Here is a 23783-nt window from a genome sequence, read left to right on the forward strand (position 1 = left end):
GAAGTTTCATATATCACGAGGCACATAAATGTTGTTCAGGAAATTCATCTCCACCGCGGAAGGAATGATGGAAGAAAGACAACTCTAGAAGAGGAGAAACTCGTACACAACTTGTATCGATCACAAATCTAAAGTGCACTTTCCTATGCAGTAACACAGCAGACTATAGCGCACGTGTGGAATATAGTGCCTGTGTATAACTGTATGTGTGTACCGTAGGAATGAATTAATACTCCCCTTTACCCTATACCGCGAAGTATTTCAATCTGAGCCTACATTAAACTACAGACTCTTCACTACTTCGTTTGTCTTGTCAAGCTACGTTTATTTCCACAGAATAAATTTAAGTTTTTAGAGACAGGGACGAGCTAAAGCCTTTCCTATCACATATAAGTGATTGGTAAAAGTGTTTTCTACCCGACATGTCTTTCTGCTCTAAGATATAATGTTGGTGAACATTGAAATTAACAATTTAACATAAACAAACGGTATTTTCTAGATATTTTACAAATTCAAACTAAGAACACATTCAGTAATGATGGGAAAATCGTCGTCTGTCCCAATAAATTAACTGATATTAAAGTAGGTTGTAAAAATTACGCTTTAAGTTTTGTAAGAACTGTTTGGAGGCAATGTCAACTGCCACGCTTGTGTTTTGAATCTTTTGGCGGTTGCCTGCATTGAATGAAGTATCAGAGTATGACACAACTTATCAAGAACTTGTCGAAACAAATATTTCGTTTGTACTTACATCAAATAAATTATTTACATCGGCGTCGACACAGAATTTCATTTGTTCGTTTTAATTCTACTTTTCCGGCATTAATTTAGTTACTGAAAGCATAATTATCTGCTAATAGTCTTATGTGTTAGGTTGATGATGTCATCTGCCACGTTGTTGAAGTCGTCTGTCACGTTGTTGAAGTCGTCTGTCACGTTGTTGAAGTCGTCTGCCACGTTGTTGACGTCGTCTGTCACGTTGTTGAAGTCGTCTGTCACGTTATTGACGTCGTCTGTCACGTTGACGTTGTCTGCCACGTTGTTGACGTCGTCTGTCACGTTGACGTCGTCTGCCACGTTGTTGAAGTCGTCAGCCACGTTGTTGAAGTCACCAGTCAATGGGATAAATGTAGAACTTGATAATAAAGAATTGTATTTGACAGTGTCTCTTTTACTTTGGGGTCCATGTTGACGCTGTAGCTGTTCTTGTGGTCCGTCAAGTCAATTATGTCATATAATTCTAAAGCAGTAAGAAGACTGTTTTCGTCACTTTCGTCTTTTCCGCAGACAATACCAGAGTTCACTGATCTTATGACTGGTGCCAAATGTAACGTCGAGGACATATTCTAGTAGGCCCCAATGATTTTTGTACCATGTCGGACAAATGTCTTGATGTATTTAGACAAACTTGTCGTTAGTGAATGACTTTGTAGTCTGTCTTCATGGGTGCAGGAAAGCCAACTACTTTGAGTAAATATAGTTCTGCCTAAGTAACGATTCCCCAAGAGAACGCCGCTTACTTTAGGGTCCCACTCTGTTTCGTCTGTGAGAAAGACCGGAGTTTAGTTTGCTATTTTTGTAACTGTTTGTTTATGTATTCATTAGATACATCAGGTACACAAAACTTGCCTATAGATAACCTGAAAACTATATCCTGTTTTACCCTTCATTCTCATTAATCTTTCTATATATCGCTTTTCAGAAAAAAAATATTGATAGTTAATAAATAATTGATGATTATTGTAACTTTCGTAAAATTCTGCTCAAAAGCTTTGTCGAGCCAGAACACTGGTGCCGTTTACGTGTACAGGGAGGTAACTGCGTTATTTTGTATAAAAGTTAAGAATGCAGTAGTTACCTCCCCTAGCCTGCGTATCACTGTATCAAACTTTCCTTTGACATTGAATTTCAGTCAATAAAATGTTTGCATTGCTTATGAATTCTTTAAGTTCATTTTAATTCACACATAACATTTAATTGCAAAATTGATATTTTTATTTTTATTTTAATATACGTATATGATATTTTAATTGAAATACATGTGTATTGGATTTTTAAAAAAATATACCATACATTTCTTAATCATAATCGAATACTTCATTATCATTTTTACTTGGGTTCTGTTTGGTTGTAAAAAATGAAGCATTTTTTCATATCATGTTTTCATAGCGCCGACATTCTGAGAACAAAATCCTCTAGTTCTATTCATGTACCAGTAGCTCGATCTGTCCATAACAATTCAAATAGGAAACTTAATTAATCTTCTCTAGATTGTGATGATAACCGACGCGTCCGAGGATACACTAATACGACGTCTGAAGTTCTTAATTTATTTGATTTATTACAGGATTCAAAGAAATTCTTGTTGAGTGGAGGGGAATTCTCGGTGGGTGGATGGGAATTCTCGATGGGTGGAGGGGGAATTCTCGGTGGGTGGAGGGAAATTCTCAGTGGGTTGAGGGGAATTCTCGATGGGTGGAAGGGAATTCTCGGTGGGTGAAGGGGAATTCTCGGTGGATGGAGGGGGAATTCTCGATGGGTGAAGGGGGAATTCTCGGTGGGTAGATGGGAGATTCTCGGTGGGTGGAGGGGTAACTCGTAGGGTGAAGGGGAATTCTCGGTGGGTGGAGGGGGAATTCTCAGTGGGTGGATGGGAGATTCTCGGTGGGTGGAGGGGAATTTTCGGTGGGTGGAGGGGAATTCTCGGTGGGTGGAGGAGGAATTCTCGGTGGGTGGAGGGGAATTTTCGGTGGGTGGAGGGGGAATTCTCGGTGGGTGGAGGGGAATTCTCGGTGGGCGGAGGGGGAATTCTCGGTGGGTGGATGGGAGATCCTCGGTGGGTGGAGGGGAATTCTCGGTTGGTGGAGGGGAATTCTCGGTGGGTGGAGAGGGAATTCTCGGTGGGTTGAGGGGAATTCTCGGTGAGTGGATGGGAGATTCTCGGTGGGTGGAGGGGAATTTTCGGTGGGTGGAGGGGAATTTTCGGTGGGTGGAGGGGGAATTCTCGGTGGGTAGACGGCAGATTCTCGGTGAGTGGAGGGGAATTCTCGGTGGGTGGAGGGGGAATTCTCGATGGGTGGAGTGGCAATTCTCGGTGGGTAGATGGGAGATTCTCGGTGGGTGGAGGGGAATTCTCGGTGGGTGGAGGGGAATTCTCGGTGGGTGGAGGGGGAATTCTCGGTGGGTGGATGGGAGATTCTCGGTGGGTGGAGGGGAATTCTCGGTGGGTGGAGGGGAATTCTCGGTGGGTGGAGGGGAATTATCGGTGGGTGGAGGGGAATTCTCGGTGGGTGGAGGGGGAATTCTCGATTGGTGTATGGGAGATTCTCGGTGGGTGGAGGGGAATTCTCGGTGCGTGGATGGGAGATTCTCGGTGGGTGGAGGGGAATTCTCAGTGGGTGGAGGGGGATTCTCGGTGGATGAAAGGGGATTCTCCTTGAGTGGAGGGGGATTTCCGATGGGTGGAGTGGGGATTCTCAGTGGGTGGAAGGGGAATTCTCTGTGGGTAGAGGGGGATTCTCGGTGGATGAAAGGGGATTCTCCTTGAGTGGAGGGGGATTTCCGATGGGTGGAGTGGGGATTCTCAGTGGGTGGAGGGGATTCTCAATGGGTGGAGGAGATTCTCGGTGGATGAAGGAGATTCTCGGTGGGTGGAGGAGATTCTCGGTGGATGAAGGAGATTCTCGGTGCGTGGAGGAGATTCTCGGTGGATGAAGGAGATTCTCGGTGGGTGGAGGAGATTCTCGGTGGATGAAGGTGATTCTCGGTGGGTGGAGGAGATTCTCGGTGGATGAAGGAGATTCTCGGTGGGTGGAGGAGATTCTCGGTGGGTGGAGGAGATTCTCGGTGGATGAAGGTGATTCTCGGTGGGTGGAGGGGGATTCTCGGTGGATGGCAGGGGATTTTCTTAGGGTGGTGGGGGATTCCCGCGGGTGGAAGGGATTGGTTGGTACAGGTATAAAAGTTGTTAAAAACGATGCTGGTTTATAAACATTTCGACTTATGATATCTTCATCAACATTTTGTTTTTTCATCAATAATAAAAGCATAACCTATGTCCACCATATAGTCATGTCTACTGTACACCATTTCCAGTCAAACATAGTAGAGTATATACTAGGTGTATGCCTACGTGTGTTTCCCACGTGTTGTCTGATACAGTGTGCCCTGCACGAGAAAACAATTTTAAGTTACCACCACCTGCTGAATGAATTGAACAACGCGTTACTTTCTTTTTCTAGAAGGAAGAAGTCAGGTGTTACTTCAGAATATACATTGTGTATTAGAAGTAAGTAAATATATAAATGATATATGACAGGAACTACTAAGTACACTGACAAATTGAACTGATTTGCGTTGACTCTAGTGATTGTAAAGACACTGTATCTCTTTATGTTGCTTGTTAAAACTGATACATTTTTCTTCCTTTTTGCAAATGTATCTTGTCTGTTCCTCTATATAGCTAGTCTATTCCTTTATGTGACAGTAGCTAGATTATTTACATGTGAGACAGTAGCTTGTCTATTACTTTATGTTGCTCTATCTAGTCTATAAAGTTATGTGAGAGTAGCAAAATTATTCCTTTATGTGATTTTAGCTTGTATAAACCCTTATTTGTCGATAGCTACTGTTTTTCTCTATGTGACAGTAGCTAAACTATTCCTTTATAAGACAGTAGCTGGTCTATTTCCTTGTGTAGCTGTATATAGTATAATCCTTTAAGCGACAGCAGATAGTCTTATCTTTTGTGTTATAGTAGCTTGTCTATTCCTTTTTTGTGACAACAGCTAGATTATTCCTTTTTGTATATGAAGTTACTCTATTTTTTATGTGACAGTAACTAGAGTATTCCTTTGTCATTGTATCAAGTCTATTTTATATGATATTGGCTTGTCTATTCATTTATGTGACAGTAGCTAGTATATTACTTTATGTGACAGTAGCTAGTATATTCCTTTATATGAGAATAACTAGCTTCTTTCTTTGTGTAACAGTAGCTAGTATATTCCTTTGTGTAACAGTAGCTAGTATATTCCTTTGTGTAACAGTAGCTAGTATATTCCTTTGTGGAACAGTAGCTAGTATATTCCTTTATGTGAGAATAACTGGCTTCTTTCTTTATGTAACAGTAGCTAGTATATTCCTTTGTGTAACAGTAGCTAGTATATTCCTTTATGTGAGAATAACTGGCTTCTTTCTTTGTGTAACAGTAGCTAGTATATTCCTTTGTGTAACAGTAGCTAGTATATTCCTTTGTGTAACAGTAGCTAGTATATTCCTTTATGTGAGAATAACTGGCTTCTTTCTTTGTGTAACAGTAGCTAGTATATTCCTTTGTGTAACAGTAGCTAGTATATTCCTTTGTGTAACAGTAGCTAGTATATTCCTTTGTGTAACAGTAGCTAGTATATTCCTTTGTGTAACAGTAGCTAGTATATTCCTTTGTATGACAGTAGCTAATCTAAAAATCAGGTTAGTCCTTATGTAATATTGTTCCTTTAGAAGACAGTAGCGAGGTTAGTCTTTTTTGTTATGACAGCTCTGTTATTCCCTCGTGATACTACAACTATGTACACATGTACATTACACTAACACTGGTTGAAATTTATTATTGCATGAAGAATTATTTCCAAATCTGTATGATCATGAAGACTTTGCTGTGATGGTTGTTATATCAAAGTGAGTGATCTTGTTTTTAAGTGTCCGTCCTCTCTATCGTTATGTCACGTGACAGCAGCAGTCGGCATCTGATCGAAGTAAGGTAAGAGACACTTCAGATTAAACTTAATTACATGCGACCCTCTAATTTCCGGAATACCCCGATAACGCCGGATTTGTAATATTTGATGGAAATATCATACGTAACAAAAGAAAAAGAATGTCTTCCATTTCAGTTTGCAGTTTCCGATAAAGGTAGGTCAAACGTTGACCCGGATACAATACTAATGACTACGTATTAATGTTCATTTTGGAGTGTTCTATTAGAGACCTAAAATTGTGAAGGGCTCTGTGTTGATCCAAATGCACAGGTAGAAGAAAATGAGCTTAATCAAGTTGTCCACGCGCTATAGTGTTGGATTTTTTTAAGCAATATGTGATATAAGAGTTACTTCCCTTTAGCTATCATTCACATCGTACAGCGAAGCGGAAGTCTGTTTTAAAGTGATAGTGCTATTGCTTTTTACTATATCTAAAAAAAATGAACTTGTTAAGAATATTCAACATGGACTGATTTGGGTTTATTTTATAGAATTCACACATATTAAAGAACAATCTATTTAATTTACACGTTGATTAAAAAACCGATATGGAAATCCTTAAGTGCTAATGAAGACAAATGTTTGTTTTGTTTCGCTAATATAATGCCTCACGATCACACAAAAGTTCTTTACTACAAAGATATGTAGGTATTATTGCTTTTATAATCAAACTACGTGTGTTATAAGATAATCCTGAAATCATGGTTTTGACAGATCAGTGATGTAACTATGACGGGGTCGGGAAACACGTGACTGACATAATTTACACATAAACTATGATTTAAAGTTTATCTTAAAAGTGACACATGAATACAGTGCTTCATTTAGTTGGTGCTACTGCCAGTGCAGCGACCAGGAGACATCGACATCTGTACCACAATATTTGATAGGGTTTACCACTACCGGGCCACACAAATACTGTATTACACCCGGAAGTTGCTATTGCGGAAGTGGTAACCCTCGATACAAAAAGGATGGTTAGTATTCACAGTATGTTTACTTGTCACTCCGTCAACAGTCAGTGTCTTTTTGGTTTCCTTGTACTAGCTGGTGGCTACCTCACTGTAAAGCATACGGGAGGCACGTCACATGCCGTCCAGACCAATCAGGGTAAAGTGTCTTGTCCGGGGACACAACCGCGTCAATATAGACCGGTCTCGGCTTCCTGAGAAACACAAGGATAGGATGAAGCGGATGATGGCGGTTTTAACGTGACTTATCAAATAATACCACGTCGATGAGTATTTTTGTAATTCATTATTAAACCTCAATAACCAGCAGTGCTGTCGGTAGGAAAAAAACCGATTTCCACTATTTTCATCCAAATCATGTAACCCTGACAATAAAATTACAAAATCAACATTTTTTTACCGTTACCGAACAAAATGCAATATAGTCGTCATGCCTTCCAACTCTGCAGCATGGCTTTCCTTACGAAGGACGAAGCAGCTGTAAGATACAATTATTAACTTATTGAAAAGTTCATTCACTCAGCCTATACATTTTCTTGTTATGAAAACGCTTGTACAATAATATTTTTGTCGTTAACAATTCAGTGACTGTTTTAAAAGCATTGTCTCTAATAACGAACCTAGTGTTGATAGTGTTCCCTTCCCTGTATGGTATCTGAACTGCTGGCCAAATATAATAGGAAAACAGCATATAAACGTCCGTCTTCTTCTGTACTTGTATTATGTTTGACAATCACTTTCCGACAAGCTTTGCTCAGCATTTAAAGGCCGCTGGTGCTCAGAGTTGAACATCTATGTCTCGTTCCCTATACATAACTTGTTTTCGTAAGAATTGCAATAAACATCGGTTTTGGGGTGGCTTGTAGCAGAATACATCTGGACTATTGGTCAAATGTTGGTAAATACGGGATCCGGAGGAATCTATTTGTGCTACCTTCTTAAATGTTAACTGACAGAGTTTACTTGGAAACAGAATGACCTTTCTATTTTACAATTACTTTGCCTGGCCGTGTTTCTTCAGTTGGTACACTCTTAAATGTACTGACTCAAAGTTCTCAAACAGAAAGTAGATGTGCTATATATACTGTCTGATCACAGCGATTGTTGTTAAAGGCGTGTACTTGATCTAGTGACGACTTTTATGTTGGTATACATGATCCTACCACCTGTCAGGAGATTCAATATATGTTAGTATACATGCCACCTGTCAGGAGATTCTATATATGTTAGTATACATGCCACCTGTCAGGAGATTCTATATATGTTAGTATACATGATCCTGCCACCTGTCAGGAGATTCTATATATGTTGGTATACATGCCACCTGTCAGGAGATTCTATATATGTTGGTATACATGCCACCTGTCAGGAGATTCTATATATGTTAGTATATATGCCACCTGTCAGGAGATTCTATATATGTTGGTATACATGCCACCTGTCAGGAGATTCTATATATGTTAGTATATATGCCACCTGTCAGGAGATTCTATATATGTTAGTATACATGATCCTGCCACCTGTCAGGAGATTCTATATATGTTAGTATACATGCCACCTGTCAGGAGATTCTATATATGTTAGTATACATGCCACCTGTCAGGAGATTCTATATATGTTAGTATACATGCCACCTGTCAGGAGATTCTATATATGTTAGTATACATGATCCTGCCACCTGTCAGGAGATTCTATATATGTTGGTATACATGCCACCTGTCAGGAGATTCTATATATGTTAGTATACTTGCCACCTGTCAGGAGATTCTATATATGTTGGTATACATGATCCTGCCACCTGTCAGGAGATTCTATATATGTTGGTATACATGCCACCTGTCAGGAGATTCTATATATGTTAGTATATATGCCACCTGTCAGGAGATTCTATATATGTTAGTATACATGATTCTGCCACCTGTCAGGAGATTCTATATATGTTGGTATACATGATCCTGCCACCTGTCAGGAGATTCTATATATGTTGGTATACATGCCACCTGTCAGGAGATTCTATATATGTTAGTATATATGCCACCTGTCAGGAGATTCTATATATAGTATATATGTATCCTGCCACCTGTCAGGAGATTCTATATAGATTCTATATATATTGGTATACATGCCACCTGTCAGGAGATTCTATATATGTTAGTATATATGCCACCTGTCAGGAGATTCTATATATGTTAGTATACATGATCCTGCCACCTGTCAGGAGATTCTATATATGTTAGTATATATGCCACCTGTCAGGAGATTCTATATATGTTAGTATACATGATTCTGCCACCTGTCAGGAGATTCTATATATGTTAGTATACATGCCACTTGCCACCTGTCAGGAGATTCTATATATGTTAGTATACATGATCCTGCCACCTGTCAGGAGATTCTATATATGTTGGTATACATACATGCCACCTGTCAGGAGATTCTATATATGTTAGTATATATGCCACCTGTCAGGAGATTCTATATATGTTAGTATACATGATTCTGCCACCTGTCAGGAGATTCTATATATGTTGGTATACATGCCACCTGTCAGGAGATTCTATATATGTTAGTATATATGCCACCTGTCAGGAGATTCTATATATGTTAGTATACATGCCACCTGTCAGGAGATTCTATATATGTTGGTATATATGCCACCTGTCAGGAGATTCTATATATGTTGGTATACATGCCACCTGTCAGGAGATTCTATATATGTTAGTATATATGCCACCTGTCAGGAGATTCTATATATGTTAGTATATATGCCACCTGTCAGGAGATTCTATATATGTTGTTATACATGATCTGCCACCTGTCAGGAGATTCTATATATGTTAGTATACATGCCACCTGTCAGGAGATTCTATATATGTTAGTATATATGCCACCTGTCAGGAGATTCTATATATGTTAGTATACATGATCCTGCCACCTGTCAGGAGATTCTATATATGTTAGTATACATGCCACCTGCCACCTGTCAGGAGATTCTATATATGTTAGTATACATGCCACCTGTCAGGAGATTCTATATATGTTGGTATACATGATCCTGCCACCTGTCAGGAGATTCTATATATGTTAGTATACATGCCACCTGCCACCTGTCAGGAGATTCTATATATGTTAGTATACATGATCCTGCCACCTGTCAGGAGATTCTATATATGTTGGTATACATGCCACCTGTCAGGAGATTCTATATATGTTAGTATACATGCCACCTGTCAGGAGATTCTATATAAGTTATTATACATCAAAATGCCACCTGTCAGGAGATTCTATATACCTGATTCTATGTATACATGCCACCTGTCAGGAGATTCTATATATGTTAGTATACATGCCACCTGTCAGGAGATTCTATATATGTTAGTATACATGATCCTGCCACCTGTCAGGAGATTCTATATATGTTAGTATACATGCCACCTGTCACCTGTCAGGAGATTCTATATATGTTAGTATATATGCCACCTGTCAGGAGATTCTATATATGTTGGTATACATGATCCTGCCACCTGTCAGGAGATTCTATATATGTTAGTATACATGCCACCTGTCAGGAGATTCTATATATGTTGGTATACATGATCTGCCACCTGTCAGGAGATTCTATATATGTTAGTATACATGCCACCTGTCAGGAGATTCTATATATGTTAATATACATGCAATCTGTCAGGAGATTCTATATATGTTAGTATACATGCCACCTGTCAGGAGATTCTATATATGTTGGTATACATGATCATGCCACCTGTCAGGAGATTCTATATATGTTAATATACATGCAACCTGTCAGGAGATTTTATATATGTTGGTATACATGATCATGCCACCTGTCAGGAGATTCTATATATGTTAGTATACGTGATCCTGCCACCTGTCAGGAGATTCTATATATGTTGGTATGCATGATCATGCCACCTGTCAGGAGATTCTATATATGTTAGTATACATGATCATGCCACCTGTCAGGAGATTCTATATATGTTGGAGATTCTATATATGTTAGTATATATGCCACCTGTCAAGAGATTCTATATATGTTAGTAGACATGATCATGCTACCTGTCAGGAGATTCTATATATGTTAGTATATATGCCACCTGTCAGGAGATTCTATATATGTTGGTATACATGATCCTGCCACCTGTCAGGAGATTCTATATATGTTGGTATTCTATATATGTTAGTATATATGCCACCTGTCAGGAGATTCTATATATGTTAGTAGACATGATCATGCCACCTGTCAGGAGATTCTATATATGTTAGTATATATGCCACCTGTCAGGAGATTCTATATATGTTGGTATACATGATCCTGCCACCTGTCAGGAGATTCTATATATGTTAGTATATATGCCACCTGTCAGGAGATTCTATATATGTTAGTAGACATGATCATGCCACCTGTCAGGAGATTCTATATATGTTAGTATATATGCCACCTGTCAGGAGATTCTATATATGTTGGTATACATGATCCTGCCACCTGTCAGGAGATACTATATTGTAATCAAGGCTTAAAAGTTTAGTACACAGCAGTTATTTCCGAAATACTCATCCAACCCAAACCAGGAAAAGTCTCAATCAACATGTTGATAAAACTTTGGCACCAGAACAGAAATGTATTGTCATCTTCTCTATATCTTATATACTTCATTTGTTTTATCACATGTCTTTCCGAAATGAGCGAGTTCTTGAAAAAACGTGTTCTTCTTTGGTTCCCTTTTTTTCGTTTTTTGTTTTTTGTGATTATCATTGTTATTATTTTACACATATTAGGTGTGCGTCAATCTGTTGATATAACGGAATTGTAGTTGAACGTTTGTTATAATGAAGAACAAACGATTATTGAGAAAATATTCTGAATTTTCCGAAAATCAGCGTAATGTGACACCATGACACCTGAACGAATACCTTCTCTGACCGTCCTTATAAAATCATACATTTACTCAACTGTGATTTCTATCTGAAAACCTATCAAAGCTAACTGTCACAACGTGTACAGAAACTTTCAGGACCTGGATGGTGTTTAAAAATTTTACAAATTATTCTATAATAATTAGTATTTGAATATCAAAACTATATTGAATCTCATACCTGTGATACTAAGAGATACCTGTGAGGGCGCCACCCTCTAGCTAACATTCAATGTTTAGAAACTAGTTATTCGTTTTTAAGGTAATAACTGCAGTTTTATTTTGTAGCAATTCTTTTAGTATAATTCGGACTATCGGGATTGTTTGATGTGTTACACATTATTTGGCTCGGCTTGAAAACACACTATGGACGAGTTGTCTTTCTTCCAATGTCGATGACGGTACTGCTATTTCCAGCTGGTGCATCCAGATAAATTACTCAGAATCCAGTACAACCATTCATGAAGTAAATCTGTGGATGTACAACTCGAAGCGGGTTAGATAGAAACGAGGCGTTTTCAACTCATTCGGTCGGATATTTCTTTATGATTTTTAGCGGATTTTGATAACTCTAATGAATCCTTGTACAAATGACCAAAGGGTTTCTCGTTGCCATTTGTCCCTTTTACAGTAGATTTAGTTACCTATCCGTCAAGATCGTGAGATCACTGATCTGTCAAAGAAATTATATCTAATATCGAGTCACCAGTATGTTTGGCAGTGTTAGAGACGATAAAAGGCTGATAGGGATAGGGATATCAGACATGTCCACCAACACAATACGATGTTATGTAAATTAGCCAGGATGTCTTCCTTAACAAATCAACCGACAATAAATTTACACACATTCTTGTCATGTGACTGCTTAACAGATGAACAATCTTATTTGTCCCTTTGTTTTTCTTATACCGTTTCTTACCAATAATCGTCCTGGCTGCCACCCGATCGACGCAATGTACGGTCTTTTTTGTTATGTAACCGATTATAGGTAAATATATTGAAATGTACATGTTGTAGAGGGTGTCTGTCGCATTGTTTAACCTAGCATTTACATCACTGAAAATCCGTCTTTCCTTCATCGTATTTTTATGACAGCTAATTATAAAATACCAAATTACAACCTGCTTATACAGTCATAGTGTAGCTCTGTTTGACAATGTGGTGACGGTTACGAGAATGTGTATCATTATTTTTCATTCGTACGAAATTTGTAAATCTGCAAACAAAGTTGATTACTTTGTTTTCTACTACGAGAGCACCCTAGCGGAGAAAAGTTGTAACAAAGGCAGGTAATCCAGTCTCTTGTGATCATTGGTAGCTAGTGAAGTCTGTCACGTCAGACTATCCTGACCTTCATTTCCAAACAAATGTAACTTAACCAAGAGTTATCTCGATTGCGTAGGAGTTATTTCCCTTCTTGGAATCTCGTGTGCCGGAGTTAAATCTTGTGACCTCAGTCTTCCATGGCGTTTTTACATGAATGTAGTGCACAAGAAAATTTTGGATAAGCAGGAACGTATAATAATAATCTGTATTAAACTATTAAACGTCCCTGGGATAATTTAATAGATAATTTTCATTCCTTGCAAAATTTAGTTAAAATCTCCCAATGACTTCGAGAGTTATACTCAAGAAAACTACCTTAGCAACCAGAAAACGTTTAAATTGTTGACGCTTTTAACGTAGTCCTTGCACGAAATTTCTTCAAAACGTCATATAACTTATAAGTTCAACTATGGATGACAAAATAGAAAAAATAGACAAAATTTCAAGATATTATGTTGGAATTAATGTTCTATCGATTGATGTCTTATTTCCGGTCCAAAACATCAGAGGAGTACACCCTTAATTTTTAAGTTTTGGAGAGCGATTAAAAAGTTGTTAGAACATGTGCCCAACCCATTTGATGCGTCTATAAAAAGATTTGAATGGATGTCAAAACAAATGCGTAGGAACTCAGACCGCTGTATACTTGTGGTTAAAATTAGTGTTTGCTATTACGTTTGTTCTCTTCTTTTTTACGCATTTTGTGAACAACAACTTAAAAAAACTCCAAACAAAATGTGAAATGAAATGTAAATAATTGAAATATCTCACTAAAATGTAATAAAATACGATGTTATTGTGGAACTTTTTCTGTTTACGCCCTGTAGATGACAAACTGGAATTGGAATCAGTTGTTTTGCTTAGACTAGACTGCCTGCCGTAGTTTTTCTTCTCTTCGCTAGACTTCGCTTCGAAAATAAAACGAGCGAAGTCAAGCTGAGAAAAGCTGTAATTAAGGCAGGTAATCTGTTGTACACCTGTATACTTGGATAGAAATTTCCTCTTACTTCTGACATGTGATTACCATGGTTACCAACTCAAAAAAATGCTAAAAATGCTAAAAATACTGCTAATTACAACCTAACACTACAACTTTATGGAAGAAATTTATTTATGAAATATGTTTATAGTTTATAATTTCAAAGTTAAATCATAGTGTGGTGTGCATCAGGGAAGCATCTCTACAGTCGTGACTGGTCCGACATTTTTATACCAATGAACTAGTGACCCCAATCGTGACTGGTCCGACACTTTTATACCAGGGAACTAGTGACCCCAGTCGTGACTGGTCCGACACTTTTATACCTGGGAACTAGTGACCCCAGTCATGACTGACACTTTTATACCTGGGAACTAGTGACCCCAGTCGTGACTGGTCCGACACTTTTATACCAGGGAACTAGTGACCCCAGTCGTGACTGGTCCGACACTTTTATACCAGGGAACTAGTGACCCCAGTCGTGACTGGTCCGACACTTTTATACCTTTTATACCAGGGAACTAGTGACCCCAGTCGTGACTGGTCCGACACTTTTATACCAGGGAACTAGTGACCCCAGTCGTGACTGGTCCGACACTTTTATACCAGGGAACTAGTGACCCCAGTCGTGACTGGTCCGACACTTTTATACCAGGGAACTAGTGACCCCAGTCGTGACTGGTCCGACACTTTTATACCAGGGAACTAGTGACCCCAGTCGTGACCGACACTTTTATACCAGGGAACTAGTGACCCCAGTCGTGACTGGTCCGACACTTTTATACCAGGGAACTAGTGACCCCAGTCGTGACTGGTCCGACACTTTTGTACCAGGGAACTACCAGGGAACTAGTGACCCCAGTCGTGACCCCACTTTTATACCAGGGAACTGACCCCAGTCGTGACTGGTCCGACACTTTTATACCAGGGAACTAGTGACCCCAGTCGTGACTGGTCCGACACTTTTATACCAGGGAACTAGTGACCCCAGTCGTGACTGGTCCGACGCTTTTATACCAGGGAACTAGTGACCCCAGGACGCTTTTATACCAGGGAACTAGTGACCCCAGTCGTGACTGGTCCGACACTTTTATACCAGGGAACTAGTGACCCCAGTCGTGACTGGTCCGACACTTTTATACCAGGGAACTAGTGACCCCAGTCGTGACTGGTCCGACACTTTTATACCAGGGAACTAATGACCCCAGTCGTGACGTGACTTTTATACCAGGGAACTAATGACCCCAGTCGTGACTTTTTATACCAGGGAGACTTTTATACCAGGGAACTAATGACCCCAGTCGTGACTGGTCCGACGCTTTTATACCAGGGAACTAGTGACCCCAGTCGTGACTGGTCCGACACTTTTATACCAGGGAACTAGTGACCCCAGTCGTGACTGGTCCGACACTTTTATACCAGGGAACTAGTGACCCCAGTCGTTACTGGTCCGACACTTTTATACCAGGGAACTAATGACCCCAGTCGTGACTGGTCCGACACTTTTATACCAGGGAACTAGTGACCCCAGTCGTGACTGGTCCGACACTTTTATACCAGGGAACTAGTGACCCCAGTCGTGACTTGTCCGACGCTTTTATACCAGGGAACTAGTGACCCCAGTCGTGACTGGTCCGACGCTTTTATACCAGGGAACTAGTGACCCCAGTCGTGACTGGTCCGACACTTTTATACCAGGGAACTATTGACCCCAGTCGTGACTGGTCCGACACTTTTATACCAGGGAACTATTGACCCCAGTCGTGACTGGTCCGACACTTTTATACCAGGGAACTAGTGACCCCAGTCGTGGCTGGTCCGACAAGTTTTATACCAGGGAACTAGTGACCCCAGTCGTGAATAGTTGAACACCTTATCAGAGACTTTCCTCAAATATCGTTGTCTTGTGATTTTTTTACACTAACGACGATGAAAAAATAAAGTTTTAGATGCCTTTTAAAAATATAGATATATTTCGGAAACCTTTATCCGCTGGACGAATAGGATGTAAGCGATAACTATCTTCACCATTTATATACCTGTTGATAGATTAAATTGCTGTTTTCGAATTCCTCAATATACTTTGTTGTATGTAACCCTGGTAAATTACAAGCCGTGATATATCTTTCGACTGGAAAGAACTTTAACTCGATCGGTTGAGCGTAAGACTAGTAAGCTAGGGGTCTCGGGTTCGCCCTGCCAATCCTGGCGGAGACATTGAAATAGAATATGACTTTAATTACAATGGCGGCTATGTAGGGACTCGGATTATTCCAACAAGACACCGCTGTAGCCCCCGGAAACTTGAGGGCGTTTCTTTCCTAGAAGGAGGTTATGTAACACTGTTTAAATACCAGCCGCAATATATCGCTCGGCTAGAGAGAACTTCTCGTTAACTCTATCGGTTGAACATTAGAATATTAAACTATATGTCCAATTACTTTTTAACGGATACAGATCAGTAATTTGGTTTTAGTTGTGTTATTTTAATTAGAAAATTCATTAAAAACGGTAGGACCTGTATCGGAAAGCCTTACCTTACTGTATTAGACATTTAAAAACAATCAACAAGCTCAGTTTCTTAACTATTAAATCTACAGGCAGGACATGAGTCACGAGTACAAGGCCAAAGAAACTAAAAACTTGGAAACATCTTTACACACATGTTGCCTCGACACATCTAGTTGAAAATTAATTAAGAATAAAATACTTTTTCTGACACAAAGCGTATGACTCCGAAGAGTAATCGGTGTTATTCTGACACACTCGCAATATATATATACAGTTTGTGATATTCAACAGAAAACAACTGAATATCTTCTACATATTTTCCAAAGAGAAAAATCTGACAAGGAATTTCACCAGAATGACACCCTTAAAGATGTTGTATAGCATAAACTGTTTTGTTCTAAATGTATATACACAGTTGTAATTTCACTGATTTCGGAAAGATATTCTAATGAAGAAAGTGTTCATCCTCTATGCCATGTTTAAAATTACTTCAGGAAAAGTGGATTTAGAAATTTTAAACTCATTTTTTCTGAATTCTCACAGGCCTTATTTTTAACAATTTAATTTGAACTGAAAAATACCCGCCTTTTAGATAATGATGCCTGTTATTGAAATTGTATTCTCATACCGGTACCTCTCATTTTAAAGACTATTTCTGACTCCGTAAATTACTTTCCGTATAGTCCTCAACTGCAAAATCATTATAATAGGCACTCAGAAAACTATGATTTATAGAAAAAGTGGTACATGGGTTCAAGAGGGAGCCGAGTTTTTTCCAGCTGGGATCTAACAATATCATTATCACCATGATTCATCCGAGTTCTCCCTCCAATACACCATCATCAATATCCTTCTTCCCTGAATTACTGAATAAAAACAGCACACCCACTTAGGAGAAAAATACGTAATTTAAAAACAAATTTCTTTGATTGAAAGTTAAATCTATATTCTGCCTTAATTGAACCCTGCCATTTACATCCAAACCGGTACTTTTCTTCTTCGGATGTAAAATCACTTGGATTGATTTTTACACGGAAAACCATTTATATTCAAGAACCGTTTTCTTCGTAATTCATCCGAGTTTTCAAATAGCAGCCATTTGTTAAATTTCATTGCATGGATTTGACAGTTGTGTCTAAGTAATTCCCGCCGAGCCCTGTAGAGAAAGCTATGTCGTAAGGGTTCCTGACATGTGACGATACCCAGCATGACTGGGCACGTGATCGATCTGTGCTGCAAAGCGATCCTATACTCTATATGGGGTTGAAGAGAGATTCTCCAAAAACATCCATTCCACAGAACAGAGTTCCATATACATCAGTGATATTGCTCTGCAAAAGAACCAATCAAAATGCGAATTCGGAAATAACGATTCATGCTAATACAAAGTATAACATTCCAACGTACGGAAACCTCAAAATAGCAACACACAACATATAACATAGAAATACACAAAATAGCACCACACAACATACAACATAGAAATACACAAAATAGCACCACACATCATATAACATAGAAACACACAAAATAGCACTACACATCATACAACATAGAAATACACAAAATAGCACCACACAACATACAACATAGAAACACACAAAATAGCACCACACAACATATAACATAGAAATACACAAAATAGCACCACACAACATATAACATAGAAATACACAAAATAGCACCACACAACATATAACATAGAAACACACAAAATAGCACTACACATCATACAACATAGTAACACGCAAAACAGCACCACACAACATATAACATAGAAATACACAAAATAGCACTACACATCATACAACATAGTAACACGCAAAACAGCACCACACAACATACAACATAGAAACACACAAAATAGCACCACACAACATACAACATAGAAATACAAAATAGCACTACACATCATACAACATAGAAATACACAAAACAGAACCACACAACATACAATATAGAAATACACAAAATAGCACCACACAACATACAAAATAGAAACACACAAAACAGCACCACACAACATACAACATAGAAACACACAAAATAGCACTACACATCATACAACATAGAAACACACAAAACAGCACCACACAACATACAACATAGAAATACACAAAATAGCACTACACATCATATAACATAGAAATACAAAATAGCACTACACATCATATAACATAGTAACACACAAAACAGCACCACACATCATACAACATAGAAACACACAAAATAGCACCACACAACATACAACAGAGAAACACACAAAACAGCACCACACAACATACAAAATAGAAACACACAAAACAGCACCACACAACATACAACATAGTAACACGCAAAACAGCACCACACAACATATAACATAGAAGCACACAAAACAGCACTACACATCATATAACATAGAAACACACAAAACAGCACCACACAACATACAACATAGAAACACACAAAGCAGCACCACACAACATACAATATAGAAACACAAAAAATTGCGACATACAAATAGCATATTCACCTTTGTAACACATCAAAGCAACGCAAAAAACTGCAAAGCATCACAAATGTCGCTCTCAACATAACAACGCACAAGAAAGCAGCACACAACATGCCAACACGCAACATAGCGACACAGAAACGTTGCCAGCAAAATATTGCAATATAAATATCATTATCAACAAAGCAACAGCAATGCACAAAATAGCATCATCAACACAGTAACACACAACATAGCAACCACAACACACAACATAGCAACCACAACACACAACATAGCAAGAAAGCGACATGGCAACCAGCAACACACAACATAGCAACACACAACAGACAACATAGCAACCACAACACACAACATAGCAACCAACAACGCACAACATAGCATGAAAGCGACATGACAACCAGCAACACACAACATAGCAACACACAACACACAACATAGCAACCACAACACACAACATAGCAGCCAGCAACACACAACATAGCAAAAAGTGGCATGGTAAGCAACAACAAACAACATAGCAACTCACAAAACATAACATAGCAACCACAACACACAACATAGCAAGAAAGCGACATGGCAACCAGCAACGCACAACATAGCATCATCAACACAGCAACACACAACATAGCAACCACAACACACAACATAGCAAGAAAGCGACATGGCAACCAGCAACGCACAACATAGCATCATCAACACAGCAACACACAACATCGCAACCAACAACACACAATATGGCAACCAGCAACGCACAACATAGCAACCACAACACACAACATAGCAACCACAACACACAACATAGCAGCAAACAACACACAACATAACAAAAAGTGGCATGGTAAGCAACCACAAACAACATAGCAACTCGCAAAACACAACATAGCAGCTAACAACACAAAACATAGCAACCACAACACACAACATAGCAACCACAACACACAACATAGCAACCAACAACAAACAAACAACGTAGCAATCAACAACACACGACAAAGCAACCCACAACATAGAAACCCGAAACTTATAACATAGCAACCAACAACAAATAGTATAGCAACCAACAACACACAACATGGCAACCAACAACAAACAACATAGCAACCAACAACATAGCAACACACAACATAGCAACCAACAACATAGCAACCAACAAAACACAACATAGCTACCAACAACATAGCAACACACAACATAGCAACCAACAACACACAACATAGCAACCACAACACACAACATAGCAAGAAAGCGACATGGCAACCAGCAACACACAACATAGCAGCCAACAACACACAACATAGCAACCACAACACACAACCAACAACATAGCAACCAACAACACACAACATAGCAACAACACACACAAGCAACCAACAACACACACACAACATAGCAACCAACAACACACAACATAGCAACCACAACACACAACATAGCAAGAAAGCGACATGGCAACCAGCAACGCACAACATGGCATTATCAACACAGCAACACACAACATCGCAACCAACAACACACAACATGGCAACCAGCAACGCACAACATAGCAACCACAACACACAACATAGCAACCAACAACGCACAACATAGCAACCAACAACACACAACATAGCAGCCAACAACACACACCATAGCAACCAACAACACACAACATAGCAAAAAGTGGCATGGTAAGCAACAACAAACAACATAGCAACTCACAAAACACAACATAGCAGCCAACAACACACAACATAGCAACCACAACACACAACATAGCAACCACAACACACAACATAGCAACCACAACACACAACATAGCAACCACAACACACACCATAGCAGCCAACAACACACAACATAACAAAAAATGGCATGGTAAGCAACAACACACAACATAGCAACCACAACACACAACATAGCAACCACAACACACACATAGCAACCACAACACACAACATAGCAGCAAACAACACACAGCATAACAAAAAGTGGCATGGTAAGCAACAACACATAACATAGCAACTCACAAAACACAACATAGCAGCCAACAACACAAAACATAGCAACCAGCAACGCACAACATAGCAACCACAACACACAACATAGCAACCACAACACACAACATAGCAGCAAACAACACACAGCATAACAAAAAGTGGCATGGTAAGCAACCACAAACAACATAGCAACTCACAAAACACAACATAGCAGCCAACAACACACAACATAGCAACCACAACACACAACATAGCAACCAACAGCACACAACATAGCACCAAACAACACACAACATAACAAAAAGTGGCATGGTAAGCAACAACACATAACATAGCAACCACAATAAACAACATAGCAACCCACAAAACATAGCAACACACAAATAAACAACATAGCAACCACAACACATAACATAGCAACCACAATAAACAACATAGCAACCCACAAAACATAACATAGCAGCCAACACACAACATAGCTAGAAAGCGACATGGCAACCAGCAACACACAACATAGCAACACAAAACAGACAACATAGCAACCACAACACACAACATAGCAACCAACAACGCACAACATAGCAAGAAAGCGACATGGCAACCAGCAACACACAACATAGCAGCCAACAACACACAACATAGCAACCACAACACACAACATAGCAACCAACAACGCACAACATAGCAACCAACAACACACAACATAGCAGCCAACAACACACAACATAGCAACCACAACACACAACATAGCAACCAACAACGCACAACATAACAACCAACAACAAACAACATAGCAACATTTAATACAGCAAGGTGACAAGATGGTGTTACTTAACCTTTACACTATTTCAATGTAGTATTTTAAGCCATTTTCTCTCGCTTAATTGAGACACATATTCCGTTTATTCTTGACAAAATCAGCCCCCTTCACTAAAATCATCAGAACCTGTGTGGATTTTTTTTCGTTGTGTTGTCTGGTGATAAGTCCATCCTCCCCAGAAAGTCTACACTTAAGATAAGGTCCCCAACATTATTACAACATAGGAGCGATAAGGTTGAGAAGTTTGATTGTTGATTCTAGAGATACGTTGATGAGTTTTCAGCGTGTTACTTTCCCCGAGGACACGGTAGTGATAGTTGCTTGGATACGTTTAATGAGGAAAGCAAGAATACTTCTTACAATGTAGAAAACACACGCAATTACGTAAAAAGGCCCCACGTCACGTAATACAATGTAGAAAACGCAAACGAAACTATGCCAACGGTCCCACTTCCAACAAAAAATGTAGAAAACACACGAAATTATGTCAACGGTCCCACTTCCCACAATACAGTGTGGGAAACACGAAATTATGTCAACGGTCCCACTTCCCACAATACAGTGTAGAAAAACCGAAAATATGTCAACGGTCCCACTTCCCACAATACAGTGTAGAAAACACGCGAAATTATGTCAACGGTCCCACTTCCCACAATACAGTGTAGAAAACACGCGAACGTATGCCAACGTTCCCACGTCCCGCAATACAGTGTAGAAAAAACGCAAAATTATGCCAACGTTCCCACGTCCCACAATACAGTGTGGGAAACACAGGAACTTATGTAAACGGTCCCATTTCCCACAATACAGTGTAGAAAACACGAAAATATGTCAACGGTCCCACGTCCCACAATACAGTGTAGAAAACACGCGAAATTATGTCAACGGTCCCACTTCCCACATTACAGTGTAGAAAACACAAAATTATGCCAACGGTCCCACGTCCCACAATACAGTGTGGGAAACACACAAAATTATGTCAATGATCCCACTTCCCACAATACAGTGTAGAAAACACGAAATTATGCCAACGGTCCCACTTCCCACATTACAGTGCAGAAAACACTAAATTATGTCAACGGTCCCACTTCCCACAATACAGAGTAGAAAACACTAAATTATGTCAACGGTCCCATTTCCCACAATAAAGTGTGGGAAACACACAAAATTATGTCAATGATCCCACTTCCCACAATACAGTGTAGAAAACACGAAATTATGTCAACGGTCCCACGTCCCACAATACAATGTAGAAAACACGAAATTATGTCAACGGTCTCACTTCCCACGATACAGTGTGGGAAACATACGAAATTATGTCAACGGTCCCACGTCCCACAATACAGTATAGAAAACACACGAAATTATGTCAACGGTCCCATTTCCCACAATACAGTATAGATAAGACGAAAATATGTCAACGGTCTCACTTCCCACGATACAGTGTGGGAAACATACGAAATTATGTCAACTGTCCCACTTCCCACAAAAGATGTAGAACACACGAAATTATGTCAATAATCCCACTTCCCACATTACAGTGTAGAAAACACGAAATTATGTCAACGGTCCCACGTCCCACAATACAGTATAGAAAACACACGAAATTATGTCAACGGTCCCATTTCCCACAATACAGTATAGATAAGACGAAAATATGTCAACGGTCCCATTTCCCACAATACAGTGTGGGAAACATACGAAATTATGTCAATGATCCCACTTCCCACAATACAGTGTAGAAAACACGAAATTATGTCAACGGTCCCATTTCCCACAATACAGAGTAGAAAACACTAAATTATGTCAACGGTCCCACTTCCCACAATACATTGTGGGAAAGACACAAAATTATGTCAACGGCCCCACTTCCAACAACACAGTGTAGAAAACACACGAAATTACCCACTTCTTATTATACATTGTAGTAACTACACACAACTCGTGGAATACACACGGAATTACAAAAAACTTTTTCACTTTTTATATTTCAATATAAATGGACATATT

At 39.3% G+C, this 23783-nt stretch overlaps 1 protein-coding gene across 1 annotated transcript; it reads right to left on the reverse strand.

Annotated features, from left to right (window-relative positions):
• Positions 1–846: 846 nt before the first annotated feature.
• LOC132565092 (uncharacterized) lies at positions 847–4034 on the reverse strand. Its single transcript, XM_060229698.1, has 3 exons — positions 3691–4034; positions 2303–3499; positions 847–1135 (listed from the first exon to the last, which is right to left on the reverse strand). Exons 1-3 carry the CDS (start codon positions 4032–4034, stop codon positions 847–849), a joined length of 1830 nt encoding a protein of 609 aa, XP_060085681.1.
• Positions 4035–23783: the final 19749 nt, after the last annotated feature.

The sequence above is a fragment of the Ylistrum balloti genome, unplaced genomic scaffold, assembly GCF_031769215.1.
Source record: "Ylistrum balloti isolate Yb309-2 unplaced genomic scaffold, AGI_CSIRO_Ybal_v1 Utg369690, whole genome shotgun sequence".
NCBI classification, from domain to species: Eukaryota; Metazoa; Mollusca; class Bivalvia; order Pectinida; family Pectinidae; genus Ylistrum; species Ylistrum balloti.